Genomic DNA, 17,691 nt, shown 5'->3' on the forward strand with positions numbered 1-17,691 from the left:
AAGCATCTGTAATTCCAGTTTGAGGGGATCCAATGCCCTCTTCTGACTCCTGAGGCTCTGCACATATGTGCTGTGCATACAGACATACATGCACGCAAACATTCATATACAAATTTTAAAGCCACTATCATCTGTCAGGTGGTGGCACACACCTTTAATCCCAGCACTTGGGAGGCAGAGGCAGGTGGATCTTTGTGAGTTTGAGGCCAGTCTGGTCTATAAGAGCTAGTTTCAGAAAAGGCTCCAAAGCTACAGAGAAAGCCTGTCTCAAAAAAACAACAAACAAACAAACAAAAACCAATATACTCTTACTTGCGAGGTAATATCACAATGACATGTTTCTTACCAAAAGCAAAACCTGTGCAGGCCATTCCGGGTTGGTCACTGCTAGAGAATTGTCTAAGAGTCTACCTAAGGATTTTCCCTATAGAAGATTGAGGCTTGGAGAAAGTGGGGTTGGAATAGAACATGTCTCCCTTTATGGGTTACAACAGAGCACACGGAAGAGCTGGGAGTGTAGCTCCATTGGTAGTGTTTGCCTACCATGCACAAAGCCCTGGTTTCCACCTCCAGCACTACATAAGCATGCATGCCTGTATCTCAGCACTTAGGATGTAGAGTCAGGAAGAAAGAAGTTCGAGGTCAAACTCAGCTCCCTAGCAAGTTCAGGGCCTGTCTAGGATACTGAGACCTTGTTTTTAGAACATGCAGGCAAACACACCTGTGCACACACGCAGGCATGCACGCATAACCTTTGCTCATCACAGCTGCCTGTACCGGTAGCTCTCTGTGTGCTGCATAAAGGTGAATGCTGAGTTCAAGTTACAGGGAAGTAAAATCGCTCTCTTCCTGTCAATCAAAACAGACCCTGTGCCTGACCTGCGTCATCTCAGGAGACCCATCCCCTGAAATCTCTTGGCTAAAGAATGACCAGCCTGTCTCCTTCCTTGACCGGTACCACATGGAGGTGAAGGGTACTGAGGTCACTATCACCATTGAAAAGGTCACCAGTGAAGACAGCGGGCGCTATGGAATCTTTGTCAAGAACAAGTATGGCTCAGAAACAGGCCAGGTCACCATCAGCGTGTTCAAACACGGGGAAGAGCCCAAGGAGCTGAAGAAGATGTAATGGGAATGACCAGGGCCAGTCTGAGATCCACTTGCCATGGACCAGCAAGCCAGCCAGTGGGTCATAACTTAGCACAGGCTATGGGATGGAACAGGGGAAGGGACAAGGACATAACAGAGCTGGATCCAAAAGAAGAGGAGCAAAGCTTTTGTTGGGGTCCTCAGAGGACTCCAGGATGCGGGGTAGGCACTGGCCTTAGAAATCAGAAGCTGAGTCAGGCAGTGGTGGCACATGCCTTTAATCCCAGCACTCGGGAGGCAGAGTTAGGCAGATCTCTGTGAGTTTGAGGCCAGCCTGGTCTACAAAGCAAGTTCCAGGACAGCCAGAGCTACACAAGAGAGAGGGAGAGAGAGAGAGAGAGAGAGAGAGAGAGAGAGAGAGAGAGAGAGAGAGAGAGAGAGAGAGAGAGAATCCGAAACTGGAGGTATAGGACTCAGTTTCCACAAAAGCTCTTGACAAGCCTTGCCTTTCTCAACCATCAGAAGGGCTTTATGAAAATCCCTTATCAATCTGTATCAGTGGGTCACAGCAGGCAGGAGGCACCTCTACTCTGCAGGAGACAGTTGACAAAGCTCACAGAGTTTGGTTGTCACAACTGGAAGTATTTGCTGGCATTGAATAGGTTGAGACCACACGTGGTGGGGAACACTTCCGCTCCCATGGCACAGAACATATCTTTAGGACAGGACTGTCAAAGTTCTGTGTATCCCCACACACTGGAAGTATACTCAAAGTTGAGGATGGCCCTGGAGCTACGAAGGTAAACATCACTCAGGCCCCACCCAGAAACAGACTTGGGTACAGGTGACTTCGAGGCAAGGCAAGAGATAATAACGATGACTAAATGCATCCATGTAAGGAATCTTCCTTGATCAGAGGAAGTGGGCAATGGCCAATCCAGCTGGGAGATGCAGGGCTTTATAGCACCCTTCCAGACTGGGTGGGACAGTGTTGGGCCCTGAAAGGTGAATCCAGTTTGGGTGTGGAGATGGGAGAAGGACATTTCAGGAGCAGATGTGGAAGAAGCAAAGATGAGCATAGAAGAGAGTCTGTCTCAGCCTAGGTGACTTGGGAGGCCAGGCACCCCGATGATGACCGCCGGTGATGACCTTCGGGCCTTCTTCCCACATGGAGCCTGTAACGGCCCGTGACAGACACTTTGGCTGGCTTTACTCAGTGGATCTCAGTACATAGCTGGACATTCTCTGCCTTCTAGTTTCCCCTACTAAAAAAGAGATGTGGGAAGGTTTATAAAATTATAGATGTTTGTTGCCCAGTCTTGGATAACTTTGGAAATTATAAAGGAGGAAATAAAAAAATTTTTAAAAACTCTATTATCAACATCAAGAGGCAGTGCCTGCCTGTGGTTTCTGAAAGGACCTTGTAACTGAGGGACAAAACGAACCAGTCCTTTGCCCAGCAGCTGGTCACCCAGCAGGATGTGTGGGTACCTGCAGCCCCCAGAGACTCATGTTCTGGGCTGCGTGGTGATTAATGAGATCTCTGCTGAGGAGAGGTGGGCATGGGGTGGGAGGTCTTAAAAGTTTGCGAATTCATACAGGTCTTTCTTCTTTTACTAATGTTTAATTTGTGTGTGTGTGGGCACATGTGCACACCACGGCACACGTGTAAAGGCCAGGGGATGACTTATGGGGGCTGGTTCTCTCCTTCTATCATGTGAGTTCCAGAAACCAGACCCAGGTCATTGGGCTGCAGGGCAGAGGCCTTTATCTCCTGATCCTTCTCACCCACAAACACCTCTGGGCTTCAGAGACTTTCTGTCCACTAGCCATGGGTCTTACAAGTTCTCTTCCTTTTTCTGAGCCTCGGTTTCCTATCTATAAAACAAGACTGTCAGGTAAGGTAACACATGCCTGTAGTCCCAGAACCTCAGAGGTGGAGGTAGGAGTTTGAGGCCAGCCTGGTCTACAGAGAGAGTTCCAAAACAGGCTCCAAAGCTTCAGAGAAACACTGTATCAAAAAAAAAAAAGAAAAGAAAAGAAAGGAAGGAAGGAGGAAAGGAGGAAGGGAGGGAGAGAGGGAAGGAAGGAAGGAAGGAAGGAAGGAAGGAAGGAAGGAAGGAAGGAAGGAAGGAAGGAAGGAAGGAAAGAAGGAGGGAAGGAAAGAGAAGAAAAGAAAAAGAAAAACCTGTTAACCATAAAGGAGCATGGTATGAGCGCCCCCTATTGGCAAAGTTTATATTGCACCCTAAGAAGCTCGAACAGAAAAGCCTATCTTGGGGAAAGTGGGAGCGTTTTATTTAGGTGTCGAGCCCTTTTGGGAACAGAAACTGGCGCCTGTTGCATCTTTAGAGCCTCTGTAGCACATTAATCATAGGTGAGGTTTTTTAACCCCTGAACTGATAATTCCAGTACCCTGAGCATTCCTGAGCCTGGCTCTGATATCTGTGTGGTCTGCCTTCTAGCCTGCCCTTGTATTTTCCTGTGGAAAGACAGACCAGATAAAAATAACCAAGTAGAAATAGCTGTCATAAATGATTAAACACCACATTTTTACAGCAAAGGGAAAGGCACAGGCTTTTAATTATTATTTAAATCTAATTTTAATTATTAAATTGATTATATAAATAATAAACGGACATAAGTAAAAGGGGAAAGCAATGGCTTTTAATGCCGAGGGGAGGTGTGAAGTGTGAGAGGAGAAAAAAGTATTGTCTGGTGTGTGACTGGGTCTCCAGTGTTGGGGACTGTGGGCCCCCATCCTGAATTTCCTGTAAACAACTTATTTTCCTATGCTTACAGCTGCTCTGAGCAAACAACTTGTTTTCCTGTGTTTGCAGCTGCTCTGAGCACGAGACCCCCCAGGAGTTCCTGATGGCAGGGGAGTGGTTTCTGGTGAGCTTGCAGCTGAGAGTTAGGGCGTGGCCATTAGTCAAGGAGATCCCATATAAGTTGCCCTGGCACACAATTAAGTTGGCTTTCTTGATTCAAGGGGGCATTCTTGGCATTCTTGTTTCAAGGATGACCCGTGTCTCTGTGTGTGTGTGTGTGTGTGTGTGTGTGTGTGTGTGTGTGTGTGTGTGTGTTTCAATCGCCAGCCCCTTGCCGGACTCGCGAGCCGTCGAGCCTTCCTGTAGTGCCAGGGCTACACTCCAGTTTTGGGGGAAGGGCAGTCTTCTGTAGCCCAGGTTGGCCTTGAGCTGGCTGTGAAGTCAAGGACGACCTTGAACTCCACTGGGATTACAAGCATACCCAATTTATGGAGTGCTGGGGATTGAACCACTGGATAAGCCCTCTACCAGCTGAGCCACCTCCCAGATCCTGAATCTCAGGCTTGGGTGAACTTGTGCACGGTCCCTGGACTCCACACCCAGCCCTCAGGCTTTTCTTTCCTCCCCAAGGTGGGACAGGAAAACACGGCTGGCAGTAGGTGTTTTCCCTTCCCTTGGTTGATTAGGACCTGGTAAAATGATGGTCCTAAGGTCAAGTTCTAGTGGGACTAGAATGGTCTGGCATATTAAAAACTGGTTGATTTGTCCTCCTCCTGTTGGACGTCAGAGGGGATTTTTGTCAGCTCTTCACTGTAAGGACATGGTCTGGCTCCTACAGGTAATACTCACCAAAGTGAGGGAACTCCCAGAGGGCTGGATCCCCTCAAATCCTCCCTCAGACGGAGTCTCCAGTGAGCCATCAGCTGAAACTTGTGTCTGGACCCCAGCATTGGTTCCCACGCCCCTGTGAGGTCCGCGTGTTCACCTGTCTGTCTCTCCGCCATTAGGAACGGCAATATGCCTTGTGACCTCCACTTCTCGGACAGCTGGGTCTAAGAAGAGTGGTTTGGTACTTGTTAGAATGGGGGTGACAACTTTTAACCTTATAGATCAGACCGCAAAGCAGAGGCCCCAGCTCTGAGGGATGCAGGCGGTTCTCTGGGTGCGGCCTCCCGTGGAGGTGGGGAGCTGTCCGAGGCTCTTTTCTGGTTGTTGTAATACAATATTCTGACAGAAGCAATTCCACTGCCCAGCTTCATCTCATTCCTATCTAGTGCCAGCTCACATCTCGGGGGACTAGTCCATCAGGGCAGGGAAGGAAAGGCTGCATGAACTTGGTCACTTTTCATCTGTGGTCAGGAGCAGAGCACCATGAATGAAAGTGTGCGTGTGTGAGCGATGAATGAATGAATGTGCGTGTGTGAGCGATGAATGAATGTGCATGTGTGAGCAATGAATGAATGAATGTGTGCGTGAGCAATGAATGAATGAATGTGTGCACATGTGAGTGATGAATGAATGAATGTGCGTGTGTGAGCAATGAATGAATGAATGTGTGTGAGTGATGAATGAATGAATGTGCGTGTGTGAGCAATGAATGAATGAATGTGTGTGAGCGATGAATGAATGAATGTGTGCGTGTGTGAGCGATGAATGAATGAATGTGCGTGTGTGAGCGATGAATGAATGTGCATGTGTGAGCAATGAATGAATGAATGTGTGCGTGAGCAATGAATGAATGAATGTGTGCTTGAGCAATGAATGAATGTGTGCACGTGTGAGCGATGAATGAATGAATGTGCGTGTGTGAGCGATGAATGAATGAATGTGTGCGTGAGCAATGAATGAATGGATGTGTGAGCAATGAATGAATGAATTGTGCATGTGTGTCAGGGTTCAGCAGGACCCATTTTTACATAGCTCTGCATCTCCTGCCTAGGGAAATGGTGCCGCCCACAGTGGGCGGGCCTTCCCAGCTCAGATAATCCCTTACAGACATTCTTGGAGGCCCATCTTCCGGGTCATTTTAGAGCTCATCAAGCTGAGAATGAACACTAGCCATACAAGGCCCCCGGGACCTCCCGCTTACGCTCTGACTTCTTGCACTTAGTCCTAAGGATCATCACCAGTTCCACAGGGTCAGGACCCTGGTGAGGGGAGAGACAGCAACCAACAACCTCCATGTGGGTCTTTGCCATCTCCAGCCTCTATATTCCTTGAGCCTGGGCTAAGTGGTCCTTGTGTGCTATGTTCCCGTGAAGCCAGACCGCCCAGCTTCATCTCGTTCATATCTAGCAGCCTGGAAGTTCAACCTTCCCTGCACTCCCTTTTCCCAACCTGTCGATTGCCTTGGCGGGCCACTTAGTCTAGGGTTAGTAGCCCGCCTGGCAATCAGTTATTCCAGGGTCACGGAGAGGCACTACCTGGAAGATATGGGCTAGGAGACAGGAAGAAGGCCATGCAAAGTTTGTCAGAGCCTCCGTTTATTAGGGACGAGATACAACCTTTTATAGGGTAAGGAGTTGGGGGGTGGGCACAGGGTTCTGGTCTCTTGCCGCGTGGTTCACGTTGGTCACATGGTCCTCGTTGGTCACGTAGGCAGGAGGTTATCTTCGGTCAAGTCACAGTAGGCCTGGAAGTTGCAACTAGGAGATGACACACCTAGTTCTCTAGATAATTTAGAATGTGGGGTGGGTTCCGCTAACAGATAGCTCTCATTAACAGCCAATTTGGGTGTGGGGTAGGCTCTGTCAATAGAACCATTCTTAACACAATTAGGGGTGTGGGGTTCTCTGCAGACTCCCCAGGGTGATGGTTCCTGTAATGATTTTAGGAGGAAATTGGCTCCTAACACCAACCTGCCCCAAGATTCCCCGGCCCCAAGACCCCCTGACTCCTGCTCCTCTGAGCACCTTGCTCCTCTGCTAGGATTCCCATCAGCCCCTCCTACTGCTCTTTGTCTGACTCCTCTTGGGAAACAGCTCAGCTCACCCAGCCTGACTCCCGGTCCCCTGTGTGGAACACTGTACACAAAGAACCTTGACTCTGACCCTACTAGAACCCATTAGCAGCACCCAAGCAAAGAATTCTCCAGAATACCCTGACATGGAACCTCCCAACATGTAAGCCCAGACCAGATGTGCAGGTTGGAGGAAGCACAGGCAGCCACAGTATCCCCTCATTAACACGCCTCTGGCCACTCTTTCCCCACCCTCGCTGTGCCACCGTTCACAGAATAAGCAATTCTTGACCCAAAGCGCCTGCCAGGAAGAGCACCAGGTACAGGAGCCTGACCGGAAGCACAGGCCTGGGTGATAATTACCGCTAGGGCTCCACTGAGGCTCCAGGTGGATGCTTTCAATACGTAACTACCCCTCCCCATTAATTAATTTTTAGAAATTCTAAATAACTTTAAGTGACATTTACACACACACACACACACACACAGTTTCTGAAGCAACATTCCTCAGATGTCTCTAATGAAGAGAAGCCAGCTACTCGGTTTCCAGCATTTGAGAAAACGTAACTGCAGAAGCTGGAGACATTTCAGCAAAGGAAGACTTGGGTGAGGGCAAAACAAATTACATGGCCTGTGAGGAATGCACCCCACCTCCCCGGGCCTCCCAGAAATCCACCATCTCTGAGTGGATCTTTTCCGAGGACCTGTCTGCCCTGTGCTAGCCGATCCACAGAAGAAACTTGAAAGCCCTTTCATTCCCAATAAGGATTGTTAATGAGGAAATGAGTCTTCCAGGTTTTTGCTTTAAACTCTCCAGTGTAAGATAAAGAAGGAGGAGATAAAATGGAGCATTAGTTAAATAGTGATGTTTCTTAGTGGGATGTGGTGGCTCGCGGCAGCAATCCCAGCATGAGGGAGGCTGAGGCAGAAGGGTCGCTGTGAACGCAAGGACCCATGTGAGGTACACAGTGAGTTCCAGGCCAGGTTACAGAGTAGAGACCGTCTCAAAAAGTATAAATATATTATATACATACACTAGAGATGATTCTTCAAGCCTGGTGATAGGATGGTAGAATTCTCTCTAGTTTTGTATATGTTCGACATTTTTTCTTAGTAAATTTAAGGAACCCCAGGGAGAAAGAAACCCTCAACTGTCTTTTCATCTGAAGTTATTTATATCCTGCGATTATTTTAGGGTACTGAATTTGGGTCCATGAGCGCAGACTCCCTCTCCTGGGATTTGTACAGTCTGTTTTTGTCCAATTGTCCTAGCTATAAAAACAGAGGTGCTGCTCAGAAAAGCTTCTCTGGCCTCTGACACGGCTCTGAGGGTTAGGTGCCTGCCAAGCCCTCCCCGCGGTAGCTTTTCCGGAACAAGCAGCGGACAGTTTTCCAGTTGCCATGTGATGTTTCCCCTGGCATCTGTCATAGCTGGGTCATAGTTGGAAGTGGAAGTGACGAGTTTGGGCTGGAACCCAGACGCCAAGGCTTTGAAAAAGTCCATGGGAACTACACCGTATTTGTGCAGGGTTGCTGCAAGTTGAAGCTGCCTAAATCCTCTTGCCCTATTGGATTTTACTTAGTTTTTCTGTCTTAAGCAGTAAAATGCCTGGCTTTTTAGCAAGTTATGTAACATGTCTTTTAAAATACTATTTTACACTTATTTACTTTTACATTTTATTTACTTAGGTATTGTGTGGTGTGTGTATATGTGTTCGAGCGAGGGCACATGTCTGGAGGTCACAGGGCAAGTAGGGTGTCTTTCTCAATTGTATTCCACCATATTTTTTGAAACAGGTTCTCTTGATGAGATTCTACAGTCAGCAAGCCCTAGCGATCATCTTGATCTGTCTTCCCAATGTTGAGACTATGGGTTGGAGCCTCTATGTCCAGTTTTATTACATGGGTACTGGAGATCTGAACACGGGTCGCCATGCTTGCAAAGCACCTCGCCTACCAAGCCATTTTCCCAGCCCCTGTACCAGGTTCTTAAAGAACAAGAAATGTTTTCCCCCTTAGGGAGACTATTTTATGACCAACTGAACTATGACATAATTAGGTTATTTTTATGTAACTATCTGTTCCAGAGCAAACCTCAGCCTGTATGTCCCTGTCTGCACGGTAATTAAGTACAATTAATGCTGGCCCGAAGGGCATTCTCAGCTTGAGAGCAAGGTAGCAAGTTCTAATTAATAGCCTTGCGTTTCTTTTCCTCCTACTGGATATAACTTCTGGCCACTCGAGTCCTTTTGTTTATGTCAATGGGAAGCTAAAATTGTGACTAATTAGGAAGTTAGCTAACAGATTGTTTTGTGCCCATCAGAAAGCACATGGTAGCGTGGCCCACCTTAGCTACAGATTTGCTGCTGGGAGGGCAGAGGCTAAATTTTGTGGAAGGTTATTTCAACTTAATATTTTCTTAAAAAATTATGTGTACCTTGGCCAGGCGGTGGTGGCACATGCCTTTAATCCCAGCACTCGGGAGGCAGAGGCAGGTGGATCTCTGTGAGTTCAAGGCCAGCCTAGTCTATAAGAGCTAGTTCCAGGACACGCACCAAAAAGCTACAGAGAAACCCTGTCTCGAAAAAAAAAATGTGTACCTGTGTGTGTATATGTGTGGGTGTATATGCACACAAGTGCAGGTTCCTGCTGAAGCCAGAAGAGGGCGCCACATTCCCTCGAGCTGGGAGTTACAGGTGATTGTGAGCGACCCAACTCGGGTACTGGGAACCAAAGTCCATTCTTTTGTTTTGTTTTGTTTTGGTTTGGTTTTTCAAGACAGGGTTTCTCTGTGGCTTTGGAGCCTGTCCTGGAACTAGCTCTGTAGACCAGGCTGGTCTCGAACTCACAGAGATCCGCCTGCCTCTGCCTCCCGAGTGCTGGGATTAAAGGCCTGCGCCACCATCGCCCGGCTCCAAAGTCCATTCTTTGCATAAGCAACAAGGATTTTTAACTGCTGAGTCATCCCTGTATCCCCTCCATGCTTTATGAAGCAAAGCTATTGATAGACACAGAAAGTGCAAACACAGACATGTATTTGTTTAGTTCCAATAGCCTACTTCTCATTACATTCCCACATAGAAGCCCATGGAAGCTATCACCTTACATTATGTTCAGTGGCCCATTGTTTTTTGGAATCCATTTAGGCATTTATGCGTTATAAAAAATTATAGTGTTATTCTGACTTTTTGAGAAAGGTTCTCATGTAGCTCAGGCTGGCCTCTCAGTGACATATGTAACCGAGGATGAACCTGAACTCACGACCCCCCTACTTCCACCTCCTAAGTACTGCGGTTCCAGGTGCACAACACCACATCCAGATTTTGTTGTTATTGTAGACCAGTCTGTTCTGGAACTCACTATGTAGCCCAGCTGGCCTGGAACTCAAGGTGATCCTCCAGGTTGCCTCGGCTTTCCCAGTGCTGGGATTACGGTGGCATGGTGGCACCCTCGGCTAATTTCCACTCTTAAACCCCAATTCCAGACTCAATTAGACTCTGGATGACTGGAGAACAGATGCAGAGTCCCCGTGACTGCCACCTTGTGCCCTTCCCACTCCAGAGTCCCTTCCACCCTGACACTGGTATCCTTCCTACTCCAGGAAAATTGCAGAATGGGAGCTGAGAAGGGAGGCAGGAGTCTCAGAAGCAGTTCTCAGCTGCAGGGACTTGGCTAAAGGTTCACTGACAGCTGTGATGTTGGTGATGACATCACTGGGGGATGACAGTTGTCCTGGGGCCTTACACCAGGCCTCAATGACTCCACCTAAGCCTCTTCTCGCACTGTGTGGAAGACAGCTGTGATGATGTGTGCTCAGTTTATTCCAGCAGAGTTTCCGCTGCTTCCGGCTTGTTCTAGATGCTGACCTCTGTTTTCTCGAGGGAGGAGAGACCCCAACATGAACAGCTGAGCACAGCCACATCAATTCCACTGCAAGTGCCTTGGTTATTTGTCTCCCTGCTTCGAATAAAGACCTCAAGTGACCACTTAAGGGAGAAGGTTTCTCCTGGCTCACAATTGCAGGACACAATCCATCCTGGCGGAGAGAAAGGGGGCGGGACCATGAGGCAGGCATGGTCAGGAAGCTGAGAGCCACAAACACTGACCATCAGCTCGCTTGCTCCTTTTTTCTTTCTCTCTCTCTTTGTTTTTGTTTTAAGACAGGGTTTCTCTGTGTAACAGAACCCTGGCTATCCTGGAACTCACTCTGTAGACCAGGTTGGCCTTGAACTCACAGAGATTTGCCTGCCTCTGCCTCCCAAGTGCTGGGATTAAAGGCGTGCGCCACCATGCCTGGCCTCACTTTCTCCTTTTCACTCAGAGTGAAACCCCAGACTGTGGAATAGCACTGCCCACATTCAGGATAGGTCCTCCCACTCATAGCCCAACCTAGACACGCTCTCACAGGCACGCCCAGGGATTTGTCTGCTAGAGCATTCTAGAGCCTGTCCTCATGCTGACAATCAAGATCAACCATCACACCAGTAAAACACGCAGAATGGTGAACGGGGAGTGGAACATATGCTCACATATCAACACATGGAGATGTGTTATTCACACCAGTCAGAAGGCAGAAGCAATTTCAGTGTCTGTCAACAGATGACTGGATAACTCACATGAAATACATACATACGTACTTATGTACATATAATTCACGTGAAATACATACATACGCACTTATGTACATATAATATAACTCACATGAAATACATACATATGTACTTATGTTTGTTATGCCCAAATCTGTAGATCCCCACAAAAGCCAAGAAAGGAGACCGAGACCCATATGTAAAAGCAAAGAGCCTTTATTTTAATCAAGTTTGCAAACTCGGTCTCTCAGCGTGTCCAACGTATTGAAATATCCAGAGAGCCCCAAGCTCAATTAGAATTGGGTTTTTATAGTAGTAAAGGTGAGGGTGAGGGGTCTCTGAGGTTCAGGACCCCTGATTGGCTGACATTTGTCTAGGGGTGTCCTGGTGAAGTGCTGGCAGGTGTTTCTATCTACAGTGCTTGGAATGCCAGGAATTTCCTTTGAATGGTCTGCTCTTGGGTGGGGGTGGGGTAATGTCGGCCTGCCAGGCATTGTCTCAGGGTAAACTATTGAGACTCCAGACTTCATTTAAATTCATCAGTGGCCAGAGTCCCAGGTGATAATGGTTGGAGGAAATAAAGAACTTCCTTTCTACCCAAATTTGGATTATCATGGCTGGCCCTCACAATATACATACATAATGCTTTATGTACACATATAATAACTCACATGAAATACATACATATGTACTTGTGTACATATATAATTGAATATTAATTGGTCTTTAAAAGGGAAGAAATTCTAGCATATTCTCTGACAGGGATAAACCTTAAGCGCCAGACAAAAAGGAAGCACACAGTATGATTCTACTTAAACAAGTGACCTAGAAGAAGCAAATTCAAACAGAAAGTAGACCTGAGGTTGCCAGCTCCTGAGGAGGAGGGACTGGGGGGGTTAGTGCACGGGTGTCGAGTTTCTGCTTGGGGTGATGAACATTCTCCCAAAATAGACAGTGGTGTGATCGCAAAACACTTGAAGGCAATTAAATCAGGTAATCTTTACGTTATGTCTGTTTCACCACAATTAAGAACAAACCAAATCAATGGAAACAGCCATTCTGAACCCTGGTGACTCTGAGGTCTATGCCACACGGTGAGGGGGAGGGGCCACAGATCCTGTGTGAGGCGGGAGGCCTCTGGCCACATTAGCTGGACTGGGCATGGCGGAGGTGGCATTCTGGCCTGAGACTTGAAACACGAGAGAGGGTCAGCCTTGAAGAGAATGTCCCAGGGGAGGAAGTCACAGGCAGAAGGGACAGTCATGGGAAGGTCGATGGTGTCCAGGAGCACCAACCAGCAATGGGACTCTGAGCTCCAGAGGTCATCTGGATGGCCAGCCACTAGAGAGTTCCAAACAAGGATGCCCTGCAGACCAGATTGCAGAAAGGCCGGAACAGGAGCTAGGAGACAGTTAAGAGACTATGCCAGGCCAGAGTGGCCTAGCACTAAAAAGCACTTGTTCCTCTAGCATGAGGATGGGAGTTCGAATCCCAGCATCCACCTTAGGGTACCCACAAAATGGTTGTACCTCCAGCTGCAGAGGCCCAAACCTGGCTTCCACGGGTGTGCACATGCACTAGCACACACACACTCATGTTGTTGGAATATTATTTTACCTGTAAATGTGTACTACATGTGTTTCTGCTGCTTTTGTTAACAATGCAAAGATATGTTACATTTGTTTGAGGAAATAAAATCAACCTGGGATCAGGAGGCTGGGGTCAGCAGGAATAATCTTGAATTCTCTGACCTTTGTTCAAGGTGGAGCGGATCAACTTCTATGGGCCATCTTGCTATCCAAAACACCAAGTAACCATACCCTAGGTCAGGACATCTTGTTTGTAGCCACTCCTTAAGTCAGACCTCTTGCCCATAGCCTTGAAAGACTGAGAGTAGACTTAAGCCCTCTGACCTTCAGTCAAGGTGAAGCAGATCCACTTCTGTGGATCCCCGTGGATAACAGGTCTCTGTAGGGGAACAGTTTTGGATGTCAATCCTGGAGGAGGAAGTTGCAGTCCCTAGTCTTTGCACACACTGACCAATGGCCATCCCTGCTGAGTATCACCCAGGGAAGGCTTTGTGATATTGGAGTCCCCAACACAGTCCTGCCCATGGCAACAATACATATTCAAGTTCATGCAGGACTACATTCGTTGACAGCTTCCTCTGTTTCCTCCATCTTTGGATGATATTGTGCAAGAATGTTTGATTTTCTTCTTTCTTTCTTTTTTTTTTTTTTTTTTTTTTTTTTTGAGACAGGGTTTCTCTGTAACTTTGGAGCCTGTCCTGGAACTATAGACCAGGCTGGCCTCAAACTCCAAGAGATCCGCCTGCCTCTGACTCCTGAGTACTGGGATTAAAGGTGTGTGCCACCACCTCCCTGGTGACTGTTTGATTTTCAAAATCACTGTTAGTGCCAGGCTTGGTGATACATATCTATAATCCCAGCACTCCAGAGGTCGAGGCAGGAGAATCAGAAGTTTAAGGTCACCCTCTGCTGTTATGAGCTCAAGGCCAAGATGAGCTGTGAGACACCCCCCCCCCCCGTCCCAAAATTAAATAAATAAATGGCTCAGTGAGTCAGAGCTGTGCGAAGCATGAGGACCTGAGTCCAGATCTCCAGCGCCCATGCAGGATCCATGGGCTTGCTGATGGCCAGCTTCAGTGAGAGATACCGTCTCAAGAATAAAGCTGAGAAACGACAGCGCAAACACCCAGTGCCCTCCCCTGGTGTGTGTGTGTGTGTGATGCACACTACACACACACAGAAAAATCACACGGTGGGCTGGAGTAGAGTGTTTGCCTAGCACACGTAGGGCCTCAGTTCCACCCTCAGCAACACACATACACACCACTACAAAAAAGAATATCTGGGGCTGGAGAGATGGCTCTGCGGTTAAGAGCATTGCCTGCTCTTCCAGAGGTCCTGAGTTCAATTCCCACCAACCACATGGTGACTCACAACCATCTGTAATGAGGTCTGGTACCCTCTTCTGGCCTGCAGGCATACACACAGACAGAATAGTACATACATAATAAATAAATAAATAATTTTTTTTTTTTTTTTTTTTGGTTTTTTCGAGACAGGGTTTCTCTGTGCTTTTGGAGCCTGTCCTGGAACTAGCTCTTGTAGACCAGGCTGGTCTCGAACTCACAGAGATCCACCTGCCTCTGCCTCCCGAGTGCTGGGATTAAAGGCGTGCGCCACCACCGCCCGGCTAATAAATATTTTTTAAAAAAAAAATCTGGCTGGGTGTGGTGGCACACGCCTTTAGTCTCAGCACTCAGGAGGCAGAGGAAGGTAGATCTCTCAGTTCGAAGTCAGCCCGGTCTACAGAGCAAGTTCCAGGGCTACACAGAGAAACCCTGTCTGGAAAAAAAAATATTAATTAAAGATAATTTGCTTTAGCAAGCTCCTTAAAGCAAACTAGGTAAGTTTCCACTGAGAGCAAGCTTTTCACCTCCCAAAGTAAAGCCACATGGGTCCTAAGGCAGGGGCCTGGGAAGTGTTCCTTCCCTACATCTTTCTCACCCACATTGCAGTGTGCAAATTCAAAGAGAAAATGAACAGGTTTCCGGGCTCTCTTCAGCACACCAGAGTTCAGCGTCTTCCAGTCGCCCTGCTAGTGAGAACTATTTCAAGCCTGAAGGCAACATCCTTGAAAACTTCTCAGGAGAATGTGCGGAGATCACCATGGCAACCTGTCCTAGGCCTGGACTGGCTGGGCTCCAAGGCACACAAATAAAGCCACTGGAATGTGGTGCAGGGCTCAGGGCGGGGCGACTAAAAAAGCTGCCAGTTTTCCGTGAAAACCACCACGAGAGGCCTCGGCCTCAGCAAGGTGTCAGTAGAGAGAACTGGGTTTTCTCTGAGACATGCAGGCAAACGCCCTCACTGGGCTTGCCTTTGGGGCAGAGCTGTTTGGAGACGGTGGGACTCCCGTTTTGTGAAGCTCATGGGTAGTGCCCTTGTCTAGCGTGCACAAGGCTCTGGGTGCGATCCTCGCGCGCGCGTGCGCGCGCACACACACACACACACACACGGATCCCCAATAAGAAGAAAGGGAAGAAAAAGAATTCTAGTGCCTGCCTGCCGGTCCTCCTTCCTCTAGGAAACTTCCACAAGGCCCACTGCCCCACACCCAAGTCTTTGCTCCAAGGACGTCTTTTTTCTGAGACCTTCTCCTATCACCTTAAGCTATATCGCAGCCTCCCCTTCACCCAACTTCCGTATGCTGTTAATGTTTTGTTACTTTTGATACATGCTAGCATCATTTGGGGAGAGGGAATTGAGAAAAATGCCTTCGTCAGATTAGTTTGTAGGCAAGTCTGCTGGATGGTTTCTTGACTGATGATTGACATGGGAGGACCCAGCCCACTGTGGGCGGTGCCAGCCCCTGAGCAGGTGGACAGGATTGTGTAAGAAAGGTAACTCAGAACGCCAGGAAGCAGCATTTACAGCCTCTGCTTCAATTCCTCCCTCAGGGCTCCTGCCCTGACTTTCCTCACCGACCAACTGTGACCTTGCTCTGTAAGTCAAAGAAACCCTTTACTCCCCAAGCTGCTTTTGGTCTGGGTGTTCAACATAGCAAGAGAAAGCAAACCAAGACACTTCGTCTTTGCTTCGTTCTTCTCCCTACACTCAGCAGCCCCTGGAGCCTCTGTGTTTGCTTCTTCCTGTGCACTACCAGGTTGCCCTCAGCTCCAGGCTGTGATTCTGGTCCATTTCATCCAGGCTGCATCTCTGCCACTAGAACAGCATCCGACCCATAGTAGGTACACAGGGAGCATCACTGAGTGAATACTCAGGCTTCTCTTGACAATCAGTTTCCTGAATAATTCTACCTACGTGGTTAATGTGAATTAACCCAGCCTGTCTTCAGCCCTAGCACCATTTCCCAATAGAGCCTTAATCAGCTCTATTAATTAAGACAGCTGGCCTTAATCAGACTCCTTGTTGTCATTCTTTAACACTTTGGTCACATTCATAAACAATTTCCAAAGCCGGGCAGTGGTGTCACACGCCATTAATCCCAGCACAAGAGGTAGTTCCAGGGCAAGCTTGAAAACTACAGAGGAACCCTGTCTCAAAAAAACAAAAAAACAAAGAACGATTTCCATAGGGACTGACCATGCAGATGATGTGCACCACTTGCCCAGTATACACAAGGCCCTGGTTCCATGCCCACAAATGAATGCCTTCTCTCTCTCTCTCTCTCTCTCGTTCTTTCTTTCTTTCTTTTGTTTTGGTTTTGGTTTTGGATTTTTGTTTGTTTTTTCGAGACAGGGTTTTGCCTTGGCTGCCCTGGAACTAGCTCTTGTAGACCAAGCTGGCCTCGAACTCACAGAGATCCGCCTGCTCTGCCTCCCGAGTGCTGGGATTAAAAGGCGTGCGCCACCACCGCCTGGGATGAATGACTTTTATGACATCCCACTGATTCCTGGGTGCAGAATGGCATTGAAATAAATCAGAGATTCCATGCACAAAGAGATTTCCTGTCTCTCGATATCTGTTAAGACACTGAGAATTTTTTTTTCCACAGATAGACACAAGGTGTTCTGAAGAAGGAAGGAAAAACAAGGTCTTGGGGCATATGCCTGTAATCCCAGAGCAGGGAGGAGGTGGATGTTGTTCCTTTTGCGAACTACAGCTCCCAACATTCCCCTGGACTACGGATACCATCGCGCGCAGGCGCAGGACACTTCTCACAGACGCCCTTAAAAGGCGGGGGTCGCCACGAGCCCCCTCTCTCTCCTCAATTCTTCCCCCCTCTCCTTTTGTCTCTGCACACCTGTACCTTACCTGCCGTTACCCCTCCCCCATTAAAGTGCACCCACGTGGGACCGCCGCGTGTCTGTGTCTCCACTCTCTAAACCCGCAGACAAGAAAGCCAGAAATAAGAACAACAATGGAGACACTCCTGATTCACAAGTCTGAGGGAAGCCTAAGCAATATAGTGAGACCTCTCAAGACCCGGGAGACTGCTCAGATGGTAAATGCTTACTGCAGAAGCATAAGGACCTGAGTCTAATCTCACAATCCACATTTAAAAAGTCATGTGTTAGCTGGTTGTCATGGCGCCCCTTCAGTCACGTACTCAGGTGGCAGAGGCAAACAGATCTCTGAATGTGAGGACAGCCTGATCTACAGAATGAGTTCCAGGACAACAAGGACTACACAGAGAAATCCTGTCTCAAAAAACAAAGAAACTGTGACTGGAGACTACACCTTGGTTTCCGGGCCACCCAGACCTGAATAATGACACAGAAACTATATCAGTT

The 17,691-nt window shown here is 48.0% G+C and overlaps 1 protein-coding gene across 1 annotated transcript in view; it reads left to right on the forward strand.

The window, feature by feature from the left end:
- Window positions 1-2,462, forward strand: part of Myom3 (myomesin 3) — a 50,450-nt gene extending 47,988 nt beyond the window's left edge. Inside the window, exon 37 of the mRNA XM_075946157.1 lies at window positions 866-2,462. Within this exon, the coding sequence (XP_075802272.1) occupies window positions 866-1,129 (264 nt within the window). The 3' untranslated portion in view covers window positions 1,130-2,462. The remainder of the gene's footprint in view (window positions 1-865) is intronic.
- Window positions 2,463-17,691: the final 15,229 nt, after the last annotated feature.

Source organism: Microtus pennsylvanicus, chromosome 13 (genome assembly GCF_037038515.1).
Source record: "Microtus pennsylvanicus isolate mMicPen1 chromosome 13, mMicPen1.hap1, whole genome shotgun sequence".
Classification (NCBI taxonomy): Eukaryota; Metazoa; Chordata; class Mammalia; order Rodentia; family Cricetidae; genus Microtus; species Microtus pennsylvanicus.